This window comes from Pseudophryne corroboree, chromosome 1 (genome assembly GCF_028390025.1).
Source record: "Pseudophryne corroboree isolate aPseCor3 chromosome 1, aPseCor3.hap2, whole genome shotgun sequence".
NCBI lineage: Eukaryota > Metazoa > Chordata > Amphibia > Anura > Myobatrachidae > Pseudophryne > Pseudophryne corroboree.
In genome coordinates, this window is record NC_086444.1 from 788,595,610 (window position 1) to 788,615,757 (window position 20,148).

Genomic DNA, 20,148 nt, shown 5'->3' on the forward strand with positions numbered 1-20,148 from the left:
TGTATTTTTCATCCCATCCACAAGCATACCAGATGAGGCAGCCATGTTGGGCACACTTCGAAGGTTACACTGTGGGAGGTGAGCCATACAACGGCCCAGTGCATACATAGGAAAACTGACACTTATGTAGTAGTATTATGTACCCTGTATGTAGGGCGCAATGGCAAGGTGTGCAATCAGTGGAGGTAAACATTACAGGAAAAGCACACAGTGTGGTGGAAGGAGCGAAAAAAAACAAAAAACGGGGGCGGGGGGGTTGGAATAAACAACTGCAGGTAACCAGTGGCAGAAGGAAAAGTTTACACACAATGAAAACAGTGTTGTCTGTACCTGGTCGCTGGACTCATCCTTATCTGCTCTGGGATACACCAGCCAGCAGTACGATTCTGATCTCATCAATACAATACAATAAAGAATATTATTCTTTCTGATATCCCGAAACGATACTAATCGTTGTATTGGTGTAAATTGAATTTTATTTAAACCTTCAGATGGTTTACACTATTTCTGATGGGTTGACGATCAACTTTCTGACAGGGCAAGGTCAGCTTCAGTAAGTCTTTTTTTTCCCACTATAACTCGTATAACAGACACCTGCTCCCCTCGCCTGGATATCCCCATTGCAGTTGCATTATCCCTAGCTGTCCTTCCGGAAGTTTATAGTATTGCCACCTGAGCCACCCTCACTCTGCAGCTCATGAATGCAATCACTGTACAGCACACTCCATCTATATGTCCCATTATTGCACAAGAATAAAGAGAATATGCCAAATACCATACAAAAGCTGAAATAGCAAAAAAAACTATTGACATAATGATAAAAATAATCTTCTGGCAATGATTTCTTTACAAGTTTTATTACAAAAATCACAATAAAAATACATTTCTGAAAATATATAATACTGTATTAAAACAAAGGCATGAAAAAGTGGTTACTAGGTATCAGATGACCGGTATGCCATGGCAGTAATTACTCTCCTAGGTCAGAGATTGCTCTACTGACAGTTAATGAACTGCATAATAATCTGTAGTTTGAAACGTATATATTATGTGCAACATCCAATAAGGAGCAACAAACCTCAAAACAAGTGGCGCTCTAGCTGAGCCGACCTACGATATGAGCCAGTGTTCAGCAGATACCGCATGTGTCCATCCATAATCTTTGGTTGCACTGCTTCTGCAGTAGGTGAGTGTCCATGTACACCATATCTATGCGTTATACTTAATTCACACCTGTCTGCTTTCAATGTCTCTAGCATTTCCAGTGTCATTTTCTCAGTCGTGAAATCACTGTGCAACCAGTGATTTGCCACTCTCAATACTGCCCAGTGCCACAGCCCTTTCTTTCTTCACAAACATTATTTGTTGCAGATGAGCGGGGCATCACATTCGGAAAGGAGTTCTGAGTGTCCATTACCTGCTTTCTGAAATTCGCAGTGCGACAGGTTCAGCTTCCTAAAGGACGTTTCTACCCCACTGTCACACATGCTGTCCATAAACTGCTGCTTATATTCCTCTGATAGTCTCCTAAGGGGATCTAAACACAAGATTACATAAGGAGGCATTATTACAGAACCCTGAGGGAAGATTAATGATAATGTTTCAGACACTTCAGAATGTGTTCAACGAGCAAAAGAATGACCATTATTTAGATGACAAGTACCGGACTGGATGTGGTAACAATATAAAGTTTCCCTATACATAAAGCAAGGCCTATGTGTAATAATAAAAGCTGTGAAATAATAAAATACAAATAATCTAAATCTAATCTAAAACAAAATAATCTAAGAATGAAAAAGCATCTTGTAAATGACATCTCCAAATATGATATTTTTCTGAGGCTTTTTTACATATATTTGTTATGAAATATTTGCTATTTTCCTTAATTTTTTTTAAAGATTTGATGTAATTTGTCTGCTACTGTTGTGCAAGAACCTACAATAATATGATATGTTTTTAATACCATAGGTTTTGTGTTAGCAGACAAACAGATCAGCAGTACCATCAACCTGGAAACTGTTCCAAAGCCATCCACAGAATGATGCAGCAGGAAATTACAGTAGTTCCTGTTTTTCTGGCATGAATAAGTACACACTGGGCCTCATTAAAGCTGTGTACACACTGAACGATAAATCTGCCATTCAATTGAACAGCCGATATATCACGAATCATCTGTGAACGGCGTTGTTCGCAGACATACCGCGTCGGCCCTGCAGCACAGTCGATGGGCGATATATCCACAGAGATATCGGCGTATCTAGCGGTGTGTACGGGTGGTCTGCCGATCGCTCTTACACTTGCTGCAGGGAGCACCGGTGACTGACATCTCAACTAGGGGGGGAATTTACTAAGATGAGAGTTCTATTTAAGATGGGATGTTGCCCATAGCATCCAATCAGATTCCAGGTAATATCTTCTAGAAGGTGCTAGATAAATGAGAAGTAGAATCTGATTGGTTGCTATGGGCAACATCCCATCTTAAATAGAACTCCCATCTTGGTAAATTTACCCCTAGGTGGGCACATGTAAATGCCCGCCCAGTTGTGACATCAGGCACGACACATTGGGTGGGCGATTGGTAAGTGTGTATGCACTTACCAATCATCAGATAGGTCGGTCAGGTGTGTACCCAGCTTTAGAGCTGAGCAGCTTTGCGCACCCAATATACACATAACTTGTGCTCTTACCAGATTATGTTGCGTTGTATGTTATCTCAACATACTTGAAATTCAAAGAATGTGGCCATGAGAGAGCATAACTTGACGTGCTGCATAGTACGTACCCCAGTCATAAGGGTCAATTCAGTTAGCCGCGAGGAGGGCGAGCTGCCATTACAAAGACACAGAAGTGGCAGCAACGACAGCTGAACTCGCCCCCCTCGTGGCCTCATCTTGCCCCAGACCCAAACAGAAAGAGTTCTGCGCTACCATAAATGCAGCACTGAGTGGCGAGCTGGACCTAATTGAATCAACCCCAAAATCTTCAACTTGATCATGACTGAAATTTTAAATGTGTAGTGATAAAAAAACAAGAATGTGTAATTATGAATAAAGAAATAAAACAGTCCAGCGTAGCTGGCCCTACCTTCTCCGAAAGTGAAAACTTAAAACTAAAACCCCTCAGACAATATAGTCCTTACTAGGAAAAGTTACATGGATGACACAGCGTGAGCAGCTTTTTGTACTCTATTACAGTATTCCCGCAAGCTCGGCACTCAAGGCACACGAGCAGTCCATGTTTTAAGGACATCCATGCATGAGCATTGATGAGGGGGCAGTTCTGCCACCGTCGCTGGTACCGAGGACTGGTGCTGCTCCCCTGTGACAAGGACAGGAAGGGAGAACTTTGACAGGCAGTGTGACTATTAGACTTTATGTGACCCCGGCTGGCTTTACCCCATGAGCTCCAGAGCTATGCTCTGTCCCGTCCCTACATACTGCCCAGCCAGCTTCTGGTACAGACTACCTGCGGGCGGAATGCAGAGGAGGTGCTGGGCGCTGGTGACATCACCAGGTGGGAGAGAGGGTTAGAGCAGCAGCCTGCAGCTCAGTCAGTAGCCTTATATTAATGAGAATATTATTTATATAGATGTAAAGGTTGAGTGCCCTTTGTGAGGCTGTTTTACAGGTGGTAATCCTCTAAAAATCCCGGGCATGCAGCGTGTTGTACTGAGCCCGTAATGTGCTTTATACTCATTTCTCCACAGCTGAAAGTAGTTGCGCAATCAACAGGTAAATGTGTATGTGATTTTATAAATAATTAGCGGTGCCAAACATTTGCATAGGTATTACAAATGCTGCTGTTTACACTATAATAACATATATTCAGTCCAAAATGCAGGTGCACACGAGGCACTAATAACTAGACCCCCTACCATCACCCCTAAAAATCATCAGTTTGTCCCTGGTGTCTATCATACTTACTGGACTTTCAGTAGTGAAGGTAAGTGAGCCAAAGGTGGGGCTCTGGGTGGCAGTTGGGATGCAGGCGGTCATGTAACTGACGCCGGAATCCCGACAACACTCGGACATCTTAAAGGTAAGTATCGGGATGACTATTAGGGTTACAGCCTAGGGGTGCTTAGCCCTAGCCGCCAATCCTTGAATCTTAGTCATAGCCGCCACACCAGGCGGGTTAGGGTTAGGATAGGGGGCATGGGAGGGGTAAAATAATTACCCTGTCTGCATTCTAATTGTCAGAGTGACTGCCAGCATCCCAACCGCCAGGATATTGTATCACACCCCTCTGGGCTGGCACATAAGGGCATGAGGGGGGCTTTGAGGCATATTAAGGGACAAGTGTGTTTTTCCTTATGGAGGACAATGTGTTTTGTTACCGGGGTATAAGGTGCTCCATAAATTCTTGCACAGTGTGATGGTAGACCTTGAGCCGACTTGCCCGTAGTGCACAGTGCTATCAGCCCAGGGCGCTGTTTTTTTTTTTTTTTGGGGGGGGGGGGGGGGTATTAGATAAGGGGTACTTTTTGTTTGTGCTTAGCTGCGATCTGATGTGTCTCCACCAGCAAAGGTTTACTCCAATGGAACAATGTTTTTTTTTCCATCTCTGAGTGCCCTCTGTAGTCTATGTACCATTCCGTACTTCCTGCCAGCACTGAAAACACATAGGAGGAGATATTAATGAGAATAGATGCTGCGCTCCATATACACTACCATAGAAACAACTTATATTTTGGAGCAACTTTATCTGGTACTGAATGTGAACTGATTGCCTGATTCAGAGATGGACGCAGTCTGTACAGGAGCTGGATGCAGTTGCTGTATAAAATAATTCAAAAGCAGAGGGGTCTTGTCTAGGGGTCATGTGTATAGAGCAGGCATGTCCAAACTGCGGCCCTCCAGCTGTTGTGAAACTACATATCCCAGCATGCACTGACACAGTTTAGCTGTCAGAGAATGCAAAAGCTGTGTCAGGGCATGCTGGGATGTGTAGTTTATCAACAGCTGGAGGGCCGCAGTTTCGACATGACTGGTATACAGGTACCTCCTGCATGCTTGTGTGAGTCTGAAGGCACAGCATCGGATCACTCTGTGTGAACATCGGCCATCTGAGTGACACATGATGGCCGGGCCGTTCATGTGACTGGGGCAGGAAAGACCCTGGCATTGCCACTCTCAAAAAAATAAGAATTTACTTACCGATAATTCTATTTCTCGGAGTCCGTAGTGGATGCTGGGGTTCCTGAAAGGACCATGGGGAATAGCGGCTCCGCAGGAGACAGGGCACAAAAAGTAAAGCTTTAGGATCAGGTGGTGTGCACTGGCTCCTCCCCCTATGACCCTCCTCCAAGCCTCAGTTAGGATACTGTGCCCGGACGAGCGTACACAATAAGGAAGGATTTATGAATCCCGGGTAAGACTCATACCAGCCACACCAATCACACTGTACAACCTGTGATCTGAACCCAGTTAACAGTATGATAACAGCGGAGCCTCTGAAAAGATGGCTCACAACAAATAATAACCCGATTTTTGTAACTATGTACAAGTAATGCAGATAATCCGCACTTGGGATGGGCGCCCAGCATCCACTACGGACTCCGAGAAATAGAATTATCGGTAAGTAAATTCTTATTTTCTCTATCGTCCTAGTGGATGCTGGGGTTCCTGAAAGGACCATGGGGATTATACCAAAGCTCCCAAACGGGCGGGAGAGTGCGGATGACTCTGCAGCACCGAATGAGAGAACTCCAGGTCCTCCTTAGCCAGGGTATCAAATTTGTAGGATTTTACAAACGTGTTTGCCCCTGACTAAATAGCCGCTCGGCAAAGTTGTAAAGCCGAGACCCCTCGGGCAGCCGCCCAAGATGAGCCCACCTTCCTTGTGGAATGGGCATTTACATATTTTTGGCTGTGGCAGGCCTGCCACAGAATGTGCAAGCTGAATTGTATTACACATCCAACTAGCAAAAGTCTGCTTAGAAGCAAGAGCACCCAGTTTGTTGGGTGCATACAGGATAACAGCAAGTCAGTTTTCCTGACTCCAGCCGTCCTGGAACCTATATTTTCAGGGCCCTGACCACATCTAGCAACTTGGAGTCCTCCAAGTCCCTAGTAGGCGCAAGACACCACAATAAGCTGGTTCAGGTGAAACACTGACACCACCTTAGGGAGAGAACTGGGGACGAGTCCGCAGCTCTGCCCTGTCCGAATGGACAAACAGATATGGGCTTTTTTGAGAAAAAAACCACCAATTTGACACTCGCCTGGTCCAGGCCAGGTCCAAGAGCATGTTCACTTTTCATGTGAGATGCTTCAAATCCACAGATTTGACTGGTTTTAAACCAATGTGTTTTGAGGAATCCCAGAACTACGTTGAGATCCCACAGTGCCACTGGAGGCACAAAAGGGGGTTGTATATGCAATACTCCCTTGACAAACTTCTGGACTTCAGGAACTGAAGCCAATTCTTTCTGGAAGAAAAATCGACAGGGCCGAAATTTGAACCTTAATGGACCCCAATTTGAGGCCCATAGACACTCCTGTTTGCAGGAAATGCAGGAATCGACCGAGTTGAAATTTCTTCGTGGGGCCTTCCTGGCCTCACACCACGCAACATATTTTCGCCACATGTGGTGATAATGTTGTGCGGTCACCTCCTTTCTGGCTTTGACCAGGGTAGGAATGACCTCTTCCTGAATGCCTTTTCCCTTAGGATCCGGCGTTCCACCGCCATGCCGTCAAACGCAGCTGCGGTAAGTCTTGGAACAGACATGGTACTTGCTGAAACAAGTCCCTTCTTAGCGGCAGAGGCCATAAGTCCTCTGTGAGCATCTCTTGAAGTTCCGGGTACCAAGTCCTTCTTGGCCAATCCGGAGCCATGAGTATAGTTCTTACTCCTCTACGTCTTATAATTCTCAGTACCTTAGGTATGAAAAGCAGAGGATGGAACACATACACCGACTGGTACACCCACGGTGTTACCAGAACGTCCACAGCTATTGCCTGAGGGTCTCTTAACCTGGCGCAATACCTGTCCCGTTTTTTGTTCAGACGGGACGCCATCATGTCCACCTTTGGTAATTCCCAACGGTTTACAATCATGTGGAAAACTTCCCCATGAAGTTCCCACTCTGCCGGGTGGAGGTCGTGCCTACTGAGGAAGTCTGCTTCCCAGTTTCCATTCCCGGAATGAAACACTGCTGACAGTGCTATCACATGATTTTCCGCCCAGCGAAAAGTCCTTGCAGTTTTTGCCACTGCCCTCCTGCTTCTTGTGCCGCCCTGTCTATTTACGTGGGCGACTGCCGTGATGTTTTATCCCACTGGATCAATACCGGCTGACCTTGAAGCAGAGGTCTTGCTAAGCTTAGAGCATTATAAATTTACCCTTAGCTATATTTATGTGGAGAAAAGTCTCCAGACTTGATCACACTCCCTGGAAATTTTTTCCTTGTGTGACTGCTCCCCAGCCTCTCGGGCTGGCCTCCGTGGTCACCAACATCCAAAACTGAATGCCGAATCTGCGGCCCTCTAGAAGATGAGCACTCTGTAACCACCACAGGAGAGACACCCTTGTCCTTGGATATAGGGTTATCCGCTGATGCATCTGAAGATGCGATCCGGACCATTTGTCCAGCAGATCCCACTGAAAAGTTCTTGCATGAAATCTGCCGACTGGAATTGCTTCGAAGGAAGTCACCATTTTTTTTACCATGGCCCTTGTGCAATGATGCACTGATTTTAGGAGGTTCCTGACTAGCTCGGATAACTCCCTGGCTTTCTCTTCCGGGAGAAACACCTTTTTCTGGACTGTGTCCAGAATCATCCCTAAGCACAGGAGACTTGTTGTCGGGATCAGCTGCGATTTTGGAATATTTAAAATCCACCCCTGCTGTTGTAACAGTATCCGAGATAGTGCTACTCCGACCTCCAACTGTTCCCTGGACTTTGCCCTTATCAGGAGATCGTCCAAGTAAGGGATAATTAAGACGCCTTTTCTTCGAAGAAGAACCATCATTTCGGCCATTACCTTGTTAAAGACCCGGGGTGCCGTGGACAATCCAAACGGCAGCGTCTGAAACTGATAGTGACAGTTCTGTACCACGAACCTGAGGTACCCTTAGTGATAAGGGCAAATTTGGGACATGGAGGTAAGCATCCCTGATGTCTCGGGACACCATATAGTCCCCTTCTTCCCGGTTCGTTATCACTGCTCTGAGTGACTCCATCTTGATTTGAACCTTTGTAAGTGTTCAAATTTTTTTTTTTTTTTAGATTTAGAATAGGTCTCACCTAGCCTTCTGGCTTCAGTACCACAATATAGTGTGGAATAATACCCCTTTTCTTGTTGTAGGAGGGGTAATTTAATTATCACCTGCTGGAAATACAGCTCGTGAATTGTTTCCCATACTGCCTCCTTGTCGGAGGGAGACCTTGGTAAAGCAGACTTCAGGAGCCTGCGCAGGGGAAACGTCTCGACATTCCAATCTGTACCCCTGGGATACTACTTGTAGGATCCAGGGGTCCTGTACGGTCTCAGCGTCATGCTGAGAGCTTGTCAGAAGCGGTGGAACGCTTCTGTTCCTGGGAATGGGCTGCCTGCTGCAGTCTTCTTCCCTTTCCTCTATCCCTGGGCAGATATGACTCTTATAGGGACGAAAGGACTGAAGCTGAAAAGACGGTGTCTTTTTCTGCAGAGATGTGACTTAGGGTAAAAACGGTGGATTTTCCAGCAGTTGCCGTGGCCACCAGGTCCGATGGACCGACCCCAAATAACTCCTCTTCCTTTATACGGCAATACACCTTTGTGCCGTTTGGAATCTGCATCACCTGACCACTGTCGTGTCCATAAACATCTTCTGGCAGATATGGACATCGCACTTACTCTTGATGCCAGAGTGCAAATATCCCTCTGTGCATCTCGCATATATAGAAATGCATCCTTTAAATGCTCTATAGTCAATAAAATACTGTCCCTGTCAAGGGTATCAATATTTTTAGTCAGGGAATCCGACCAAGCCACCCCAGCTCTGCACATCCAGGCTGAGGCGATCGCTGGTCGCAGTATAACACCAGTATGTGTGTATATACTTTTTATGATATTTTCCAGCCTCCTGTCAGCTGGCTCCTTGAGGACGGCCCTATCTATAGACGGTACCGCCACTTGTTCTGATAAGCGTGTGAGCGCCTTATCCACCCTAAGGGGTGTTTCCCAACGCGCCCTAACTTCTGGCGGGAAAGGGTATACCGCCCATATTTTCTATCGGGGGGAACCCACGCAACATCACACACTTCATTTAATTTATCTGATTCAGGAAAAACTACGGTAGTTTTTTCACATCCCACATAATACCCTCTTTTGTGGTACTTGTAGTATCAGAAATATGTAACACCTCCTTCATTGCCCTTAACGTGTGGCCCTAATAAGGAATACGTTTGTTTATTCACCGTCGACACTGGATTCAGTGTCCCTCTCTGTCTGTGTCGACCGACTAAAGTAAACGGGCGTTTTAAAACCCCTGACGGTGTTTTTGAGACGTCTGGACCGGTACTAATTGTTTGTCGGCCGTCTCATGTCGTCAACCGACCTTGCCGCGTGTTGACATTATCACGTAATTCCCTAAATAAGCCATCCATTCCGGTGTCGACTCCCTAGAGAGTGACATCACCATTACAGGCAATTGCTCCGCCTCCTCACCAACATCGTCCTCATACATGTCGACACACACGTACCGACACACAGCACACACACAGGGAATGCTCTGATAGAGGACAGGACCTACTAGCCCTTTGGAGAGACAGAGGGAGAGTTTGCCAGCACACACCAAAAACGCTATAATTATATAGGGACAACCTTATATAAGTGTTTTCCCTTATAGCATCTTTTTTATATATTTTTAACGCCAAATTAGTGCCCCCCCTCTCTGTTTTAACCCTGTTTCTGTAGTGCAGTGCAGGGGAGAGCCTGGGAGCCTTCCCTCCAGCCTTTCTGTGAGGGAAAATGGCGCTGTGTGCTGAGGAGATAGGCCCCGCCCCTTTTTCGGCGGCCTCGTCTCCCGCTCTTAACGGATTCTGGCAGGGGTTAAATATCTCCATATAGCCCCCGGAGGCTATATGTGAGGTATTTTTAGCCAAAAAATAAGAATTTACTTACCGATAATTCTATTTCTCATAGTCCGTAGTGGATGCTGGGACTCCGTCAGGACCATGGGGAACAGCGGGCTCCGCAGGAGACAGGGCACATCTAAAAAAGCTTTTAGGTCACATGGTGCGTACTGGCTCCTCCCCCTATGACCCTCCTCCAAGCCTCAGTTAGGTACTGTGCCCGGACGAGCGTACACAATAAGGAAGGATCTTGAATCCCGGGTAAGACTCATACCAGCCACACCAATCACACCGTACAACTTGTGATCTGAACCCAGTTAACAGTATGATAACACAAACGAAGTAGCCTCTGAACAGATGGCTCACAACAACAGTAATAACCCGATTTTTGTAACAATAACTATGTACAAGCATTGCAGACAATCCGCACTTGGGATGGGCGCCCAGCATCCACTACGGACTATGAGAAATAGAATTATCGGTAAGTAAATTCTTATTTTCTCTAACGTCCTAGTGGATGCTGGGACTCCGTCAGGACCATGGGGATTATACCAAAGCTCCCAAACGGGCGGGAGAGTGCGGATGACTCTGCAGCACCGAATGAGAGAACTCCAGGTCCTCTTTAGCCAGAGTATCAAATTTGTAAAATTTTACAAACGTGTTCTCCCCTGACCACGTAGCTGCTCGGCAAAGTTGTAATGCCGAGACTCCTCGGGCAGCCGCCCAGGATGAGCCCACTTTCCTTGTGGAATGGGCCTTTACAGATTTAGGCTGTGGCAGGCCTGCCACAGAATGTGCAAGTTGGATTGTACTACATATCCAACGTGCAATCGTCTGTTTAGACGCAGGAGCACCCAACTTGTTGGGTGCATACAATGTAAACAACGAGTCAGATTTTCTGACTCCAGCTGTCCTTGAAATATATATTTTTAATGCTCTGACAACGTCCAGTAACTTGGAGTCCTCCAAGTCGCTAGTAGCCGCAGGCACCACAATAGGCTGGTTCAAGTGAAATGCCGAAACCACCTTAGGGAGAAATTGAGGACGTGTCCTCAATTCTGCCCTGTCCGAATGGAATATCAGATATGGGCTTTTGTATGACAAAGCTGCCAACTCCGAAACTCTCCTGGCTGAAGCCAGGGCCAACAGCATGGTTACCTTCCATGTAAGGTATTTTAAATCTACCGATTTTAAAGGCTCAAACCAATGAGATTTGAGAAAATTTAGAACCACGTTCAAATCCCACGGTGCCACTGGAGGCACTATTGGGGGTTGTATATGTAGTACACCTTTGACAAAAGTTTGTACTTCAGGCACTGACGCCAATTCCTTCTGGAAGAAAATTGATAAGGCCGAAATTTGAACTTTAATGGACCCCAATTTGAGGCCCATAGACAATCCTGCTTGCAGGAAATGTAAGAATCGACCCAATTGAAATTCTTCCGTTGGAGCCTTCTTGGCCTCACACCACGCAACATATTTTCTCCAAATGCGGTGATAATGTTGTGCGGTCACTTCTTTCCTGGCTTTAATTAAAGTAGGAATAACTTCCTCAGGAATGCCCTTCTCTTTTAGAATCCGGCGTTCAACCGCCATGCCGTCAAACGCAGCCGCGGTAAGTCTTGGAACATACAAGGTCCCTGCTGAAGCAGATCCCTTCGTAGAGGTAGAGGCCACGGATCCTCCGTGAGCATCTCTTGAAGTTCCGGATACCAAGTTCTTCTTGGCCAGTCCGGAGCTACCAGTATTGTTCTTACTCCTCTTTTCCGTATAATTCTCAGTACCTTTGGTATGAGAGGCAGAGGAGGGAACACATACACTGACTGGTACACCCACGGTGTTACCAGAGCGTCCACAGCTATTGCCTGAGGGTCTCTTGACCTGGCGCAATACCTGTCCAATTTTTTGTTGAGGCGAGACGCCATCATGTCCACCTTTGGTTTTTCCCAACGGTTCACAATCATGTGGAAAACTTCTGGATGAAGTCCCCACTCTCCCGGGTGAAGGTCGTGTCTGCTGAGGAAATCTGCTTCCCAGTTGTCCACTCCCGGGATGAACACTGCTGACAGTGCTACGACATGATTCTCCGCCCAGCGCAGAATCCTTGCAGCTTCTGCCATTGCACTCCTGCTTCTCGTGCCGCCTTGTCGGTTTACGTGGGCGACTGCCGTGATGTTGTCGGACTGGATCAACACCGGCTGACCCTGAAGCAGCGATTTTGCCAGGCTTAGAGCATTGTAGATCGCTCTTAGCTCCAGTATATTTATGTGAAGAGACGTCTCCAGGTTTGACCACACGCCCTGGAAGTTTCTTCCCTTTGTGACTGCTCCCCAACCTCGTAGGCTAGCATCCGTAGTCACCAGGACCCAGTCCTGTATGCCGAATCTGCGGCCCACTAACAGATGGGCAGTCTGCAACCACCACAGGAGAGACAACCTTGTTCTCGGTGACAGTGTTATCCGCTGATGCATGTGCAGATGCGATCCGGACCATTTGTCCAGCAGATCCCACTGAAATGTTCGTGCATGGAATCTGCCGAATGGAATCGCTTCGTACGAAGCCACCATCTTTCCCAGGACTCTTGTGCATTGATGTACTGACACAGTTCCTGGTTTTAGGAGGTTCTTGACAAGTTCGGATAACTCCCTTGCTTTCTCTTCCGGGAGAAATACCTTTTTCTGAACCGTGTCCAGAATCATGCCCAGGAACAGCAGATGTGTTGTCGGGGTCAATTGAGATTTTGGAAGATTTAGAATCCACCCGTGTTGCTGAAGCACTACTTGTGTTAGCGCTACACCGACTTCCAGCTGTTCTCTGGACTTTGCCCTTATCAGGAGATCGTCCAAGTAAGGGATAATTAATACGCCTTTTCTTCGTAGAAGAACCATCATTTCGGTCATTACCTTGGTAAAGACCCGAGGGGCCGTGGACAACCCAAACGGCAGCGTTTGAAACTGATAATGACAGTCTTGTATCACGAACCTGAGATACCCTTGGTGTGAGGGGTAAATCGGGACATGTAGATAAGCATCTTTTATGTCCAAGGACACCATGAAGTCTCCTTCTTCCAGATTCGCTATCACTGCTCTGAGTGACTCCATCTTGAACTTGAATTTCTTTATGTACAGGTTCAAGGATTTCAGATTTAGAATAGGCCTTACCGAACCGTCCGGTTTCGGTACCACAAATAGTGTGGAATAATACCCCTTTCCCTGTTGTAGGAGGGGTACCTTGACTATCACCTGCTGAGAATACAGCTTGTGAATGGCTTCCAAAACCGACGTCCTTTCTGAGGGAGACGTTGGTAAAGCAGACTTTAGGAACCGGCGAGGGGGAGACCTTTCGAACTCCAGCATGTAACCCTGAGATACTATCTGCAGGACCCACGGGTCCACTTGTGAGTGAACCCATTGATTGCTGAAAATCTTGAGTCGACCCCCCACCGTTCCTGAGTCCGCTTGTAAAGCCCCAGCGTCATGCTGATGGCTTTGTAGAAGCCGGGGCGGGCTTCTGTTCCTGGGCAGGGGCTGCTTGCTGCCCTTTCTTACCCTTTCCTCTGCCTCGCGGCAGATAAGACTGTCCTTTTGGTCGCTTTTTATAGGAGCGAAAGGACTGCGGCTGAAAAGACGGTGTCTTTTTCTGTTGGGAGGGGGTCTGAGGTAAAAAAGTGGATTTGCCGGCAGTTGCCGTGGCCACCAGGTCCGAAAGACCGACCCCAAACAATTCCTCTCCTTTATATGGCAATACTTCCATATGCCTCTTGGAATCCGCATCACCTGACCACTGTCGCGTCCATAAACTTCTTCTGGCAGATATGGACATCGCGCTTACTCTTGATGCTAGAGTACAAACATCCCTCTGAGCATCTCGCATATAAAGGAAAGCATCCTTTAATTGCTCTAGAGTCAATAAAATACTGTCCCTATCCAGGGTATCAATATTTTCAGTCAGAGAATCCAACCACACTACCCCAGCACTGCACATCCAGGCTGAGGCTATTGCCGGTCGCAGTATAACACCAGTATGTGTGTATATACTCTTCAGTGTAGTTTCCAGCCTCCTATCTGCTGGATCCTTGAGGGCGGCCGTATCAGGAGACGGCAACGCCACTTGCTTTGATAAACGTGTGAGCGCCTTATCCACCCTAGGGGGTGTTTCCCAGCGCGCCCTAACCTCTGGTGGGAAAGGGTATAATGCCAATAACTTCTTGGAAATTAGCAGTTTTCTATCGGGGTTAACCCACGCTTCATCACACACGTCATTCAATTCCTCTGATTCTGGAAAAAATACAGGTAGTTTTTTCACCCCCCACATAATACCCCTTTTTGAGGTACCAGCAGTATCAGAGATCTGCAAAGCCTCCTTCATTGCCGTGATCATATAACGTGTGGCCCTATTGGAAAATACGTTTGTTTCTTCACCGTCGACACTAGATTCATCTGTGTCGGTACCCGTGTCGACTGACTGAGGTAAAGGACGTTTTACAGCCCCTGACGGTGTCTGAGACGCCTGAACCGGTACTAACTGGTTTGCCGGGCGTCTTATTTCGTCAACTGACTTTTGTAATGTGCTGACATTATCACGTAATTCCATAACTAAAGCCATCCATTCCGGTGTCGACTCCCTAGGGGGTGACATTACCATCATCGGCAATTGCTCTGCCTCCACACCAACATCGTCCTCATACATGTCGACACACACGTACCGACACACAGCAGCCACACAGGGAATGCTCTAATCGAAGACAGGACCCCCTAGCCCTTTGGGGAGACAGAGGGAGAGTTTGCCAGCACACACCAAAAGCGCTATAAATGTATATAAACAACCCTAGAAGGTGTTGTTTACTATATATGCGCTCTTAATATATAAATATCGCCAATTTATGCCCCCCTTCTCTTTGTTACCCTGTTTCTGTAGTGCAGTGCAGGGGAGAGACCTGGGAGCCTTCCTCACCAGCGGAGCTGAGCAGGAAAATGGCGCTGAGTGCTGAGGAGAATAAGCTCCGCCCCTTTTTCGGCGGGCTTTTCCCCGGTTTTTAAGAAACTGGCCTGGGTTAAAATACATACATATAGCCTTAATGGCTATATGTGATGTATTTATTTTGCCACTAAAGGTAATTATATTGCTGCCCAGGGCGCCCCCAGCAGCGCCCTGCACCCTCCGTGACTGAGTCAGTGAGCCGTGTGACAACAATGGCGCACAGCTGCCGTGCTGTGCGCTACCTTCAAGAAGACTGAGGAGTCTTCTGCCGCCTGCTTTCCGGACCTCCGTTCTGCCGTCTCTTCAGCGTCTGTAAGGGGGATCGGCGGCGCGGCTCCGGGACGAACCCCAGGCTGACCTGTGTTCCGACTCCCTCTGGAGCTAAGTGTCCAGTAGCCTAAGACTCCAATCCATCCTGCACGCAGGTGAGTTGGAAATCTCTCCCCTAAGTCCCTCGATGCAGTGATCCTGTTGCCAGCAGGAATCACTGAGATTGAAACCTAAAAAAAACTTTTCTAAACAGCTCTTTAGGAGAGCCACCTAGATTGCACCCTCTCGGACGGGCACAAAAACCTAACTGAGGCTTGGAGGAGGGTCATAGGGGGAGGAGCCAGTACGCACCATGTGACCTAAAAGCTTTTTTAGATGTGCCCTGTCTCCTGCAGAGCCCGCTGTTCCCCATGGTCCTGACGGAGTCCCAGCATCCACTAGGACGTTAGAGAAATAGGTTTTCATTGCCTCCCAGGGCGCCCCCCTCCCAGCGCCCTGCACCCTCAGTGACTGCCGTGTGAAGTGTGCTGAGAGGAAATGGCGCACAGCTGCAGTGCTGTGCGCTACCTTAAGAAGACTGAGGAGTCTTCATGCCGCCGATTCTGGACCTTCTTCTTGTTTCAGCATCTGCAAGGGGGCCGGCGGCGAGGCTCCGGTGACCATCCAGGCTGTACCTGTGATCGTCCCTCTGGAGCTAATGTCCAGTAGCCAAAGAAGCCAATCCATCCTGCACGCAGGTGAGTTCACTTCTTCTCCCCTAAGTCCCTCGTTGCAGTGATCCTGTTGCCAGCAGGACTCACTGTAAAATAAAAAACCTAAGCTAAACTTTTCTAAGCAGCTCTTTAGGAGAGCCACCTAGATTGCACCCTTCTCGGCCGGGCACAAAAATCTAACTGAGGCTTGGAGGAGGGTCATAGGGGGAGGAGCCAGTGCACACCACCTGATCCTAAAGCTTTACTTTTTGTGCCCTGTCTCCTGCGGAGCCGCTATTCCCCATGGTCCTTTCAGGAACCCCAGCATCCACTAGGACGATAGAGAAATGGGGGTGACACTGGAAATGCTGCCTAGCTCCGCCCCCAAACAGCTGCAACCTGTCAATCAGGCTGCGGCTTGGGAGCACCACGTGCAAGTACACAGGACCCATTCTGTGCATGCACAAAATGCATCCTGCACATGCGCCACAGGAGATGTATGTAAATAATTGGGTTGACGTACATCTCCCAATCAGACATTTATAGGATACTATAGATATAACTGTATGGGGTCTCCGTGACAATGATGTTGCTGCAGTGGAACTGTGTACTACAGAAGTCACTGCATGAGAGAGGAGTGCGGAGTCACTGCATGGGGGCGGGGTGGGTGATAACCAATAAGCCAGCAGTGACACTGGCACACACTGCTGGTCTCTTTTGCACATGCACAATCCATCAATGTTTCAAACCATCAACAATTTCCATTGATGATTTCCTGCCATCGATGGCAGCCCCTTCAATGGACAACCCACATTTTGATTGTACACATAAAAGACATTCACCTTCTGTCTGTGTGATGTCAGAGGCCTCGGCATAGCAATCAGCAACTGGGGATGTCCTAGTGAGGCTTGGCTGTGACTGCTCAATGATTTCAATAGCTTCTGTGAATGACATTGTTTTCAAGGCACCAAGAAGCTCAGCTACTGTCCCTCCAGAAACCTGGAACACCACAATAGAATATACTGCTGTTACATCACATAGACGTACCTCAGCTCTCCTATTATACTAAGCATGAAGCTGCAAATCGCCCACACATTTTTGATAAAACATTTAAAAATCACAGCATGTAAGTGTGGAGTGTAATGCACAGTATATATGAACAAATGTTATATAGGGCCAGATTCAGAGAGAGGTGGACGTAATCCTGATGGTTTGTGTATATTTCCTGCTTTCAAATCTGCGCATGTGCAGATCTCTGCTGCGATTGCACTCACAGTGCCCCCTAGACCGCAACATGATTGACTTGCTGCGTCTGTTTGGGTGCGGGGAAGGGGTGGTGGCCAGCATTCCAGAAAATGGGGGGGTGTCTCCCATTTTTTGTGTGTGCAAAGGCCAGTGGTTGCGTCCTTGAACGCAGCTTCACTAGACCTGGCTGCGTAAAAACACCGGACACCCTGAGTAACCTAAGGGTCACTCAGATGGCCGATGTTCACGCAGAGGGATCCAGTGGTCTGTCTACTTACTGATGCCAGGAGGCGTCTACTTACACAAGAGGCCTTCTGTGGCATCAGCATATTGCAGCACAGCCGCTACTTACAAACACAGATGCCCCTGCTATCTAAAAGATAGAAGACTGATATGCGCGGGCATCGCTGACTGTTCCGACACCTGCAGCTGACAATTTCGAGCCCGCATCTTTTTAGCACGTTTTGCGATCCAACCTGAATTAGACTCTATAATGTGACATGTACACACTCGTATAATGAGCTTCTGGTGGGTTTTACACATCTCCACATACCTATCCACACTTCTAGTGGAGATATCTCCCTAGAACAGAGGGTAAGTGTGCCCTGGACAGACCAATCAGATGCAATGTGCAGGTGTTTTATGGTGGATAAAGTAGGCTTACTACACGAGCTATAGAAAGGAGGTAATCAGTTTAAACCTTACTCACCTCAAAATTGTCCAATAAGGTTTTGGAAGGTGAAAGACTTAACCTGAAGGCACTGTTTAATATGCCCAGGCCCAGGTTCTGTGCCAATGTGGACCAGTTCTTCTCTATATCTTCATTTTGTAGCAATGTATAAAGTTTTTGCTTTGCATCTTCACTGAGGTTTTTCATGTCTCCTAGATAACAAAAAGTGTTACTTTTCACACCACATTTTGAGCCAAACTTTGTTTAAATAATTCTGGTATACTGGAGTCCATGTAATAAAAAATAGGATTTTAATACCTACTGGTAAATCCTTTTCTCGTAGTCTGTAGGGGATACTGGGATCGTCTTAGTACCATGGGGTATAGATGGGGTCCATTGGAGCCTTGGCACTTTAAATTTCTTCAGAGTGTGCTGGCTCCTCACCTCTATGCCCCTCTTGCAGACTCAGTCTAGGAAAACTGTGCCCAAGGAGACGGACATACTTTGAGAGGAGGAAAACAGACAAGAAAGTGGTGAGAGAACGAACCAGCACACAACAAAACAAGAGGATAGCAACGCTAACCACAACTTGAAAATAGTATAGCAACGCTAACCACATGTGGAAAATGGGGACAGCAACAGCCGACCCAACTACCAACACACAAGAATAACACTTGCAGGAAAATAACAAAGCACAGAGGCGGGCGACCAGTATACCCTACGGACTATAAGAAAAGGATTTACCGGTAGGTATTAAAATCCTATTTTCGCTAACGTCCTAGGGGATACTGGGATGGTCTTAGTACCATGGGGAAGTCCCAAAGCTCCCAGACCGGGTGGGAGAGTGCTGAGACCCCTGCAAACCCGATTGACCAACTGAAGGTCCTCAGTAGCAAGGGGTCGAACCTGTAAGACTTAACAACGTGTTCAAACCCAACGAATAAGCTGCACGGCATAACTGCAAAGTTGAGAAACCCCGGGTAGCCGCCCAGGAAGAACCCACCGACTGTGTGGAGTGGGCCTGAACAGACCTTGGCAGCAGCAAAGCCGCCGAAGAGTAAGACCGTTGGATCGTAAGCCTGACCCAACATGCAATAGACTGCTTCGAAGCAGGACAACCAATATTTGAAGCATCATAGATAACAAAAAACGAGACGTGCTGTCTCTTGACATACTGTAAATCCCCAAAGCCTGAACCACGTACAAGGACTTTGGTGTAACAGACGTGCCAGTGACAACTGGAACCACTATCGGCGAATTGATATGAAATGCAGACACCACCCAGGCAAGAATGTCTAGCGAGTGCAGAGCTCCGCTCCATCCTCATGAAATGACAGAGAAGGACTCTTACAGGATAAGGCCCCTAATTCTGAAACACGCCTTGCAGACGCCAAGGTCAACAACATGATAGCCTTCCACGTCAAATATTCCATATCCACCTTGTGGAAAGGCTCAATCAATCCGATTGGAGAAAGGTCAGAATCACATTGAGATCCCATGGCGCCGTGGGAGGCACAAAGGGTGGTCGAATAAGGAGGACACCCTTCAAGAACGTCTGGACTACTGGGAGAACAGCCAATTTTTTCCAGGAAGAAAAAGAAAAGGACATGGCTGAGATCTGAACTGTTATGGAGCCTAAACGTAGGCCCAACCCAACAGCCTGCAGTAAGTGCAAGAAACGTCCCAGACGAAAATCCACAGCAGAATACTGTCGACCCTCACACCAAGAGATACATGTCTCCCATATGCGATGGTAATGTTTCGACGTGACCATCTGCCCGGCTTGGATCATAGTTGAGATAACCTTGCCCGCAATCTCTTTCCTGGGCAAAACCTCCCAATCAACATCCATTCCATTATACGTAGCCGTGGTAAGTCTGGATAGACTAACGGCCCTTGTGTAAGAAGAGCATCCTGAATTGGCAGGGGCCAGGGGCCTACGAGTTACAATGCAAGGAGGTCTGCATACCAGGCCCTGCGGAGCCAGTCTGGGGCAATCAGAATTGCCTGAACTCTTTTCCATTAAGTCCATTGAGAACTCTGGGAATTAGAGGAATTGGTAAATCCACGGCGGCGTCAGAGCGTCCACCGCTGTGGCCTGTGGATCCCTCATCCTAGAACAGGAACGCAGAAGCTTCATGGTGAGCTGAGAAGCCAACATGTCGAGTTGCGGGTAGACCCACCAATGAAGTCTCTGCTGAAACACTTGCGGGTGGAGGCCCCATTC

General features: G+C 47.4%; 1 protein-coding gene across 1 annotated transcript in view; it reads right to left on the bottom strand.

Moving 5' to 3' along the window:
* Positions 1–838: 838 nt before the first annotated feature.
* The window catches only part of NFKB1 (nuclear factor kappa B subunit 1), a 242,643-nt gene continuing 223,333 nt past the window's right edge, over positions 839–20,148 (bottom strand). Inside the window, exons 22-24 of the mRNA XM_063918320.1 lie at positions 17,961–18,133; positions 16,849–17,005; positions 839–1,537 (exon numbers count right to left, since the gene is read on the bottom strand). Of these exons, the coding sequence (XP_063774390.1) occupies positions 1,359–1,537; positions 16,849–17,005; positions 17,961–18,133 (509 nt within the window). The 3' untranslated portion in view covers positions 839–1,358. The remainder of the gene's footprint in view (positions 1,538–16,848; positions 17,006–17,960; positions 18,134–20,148) is intronic.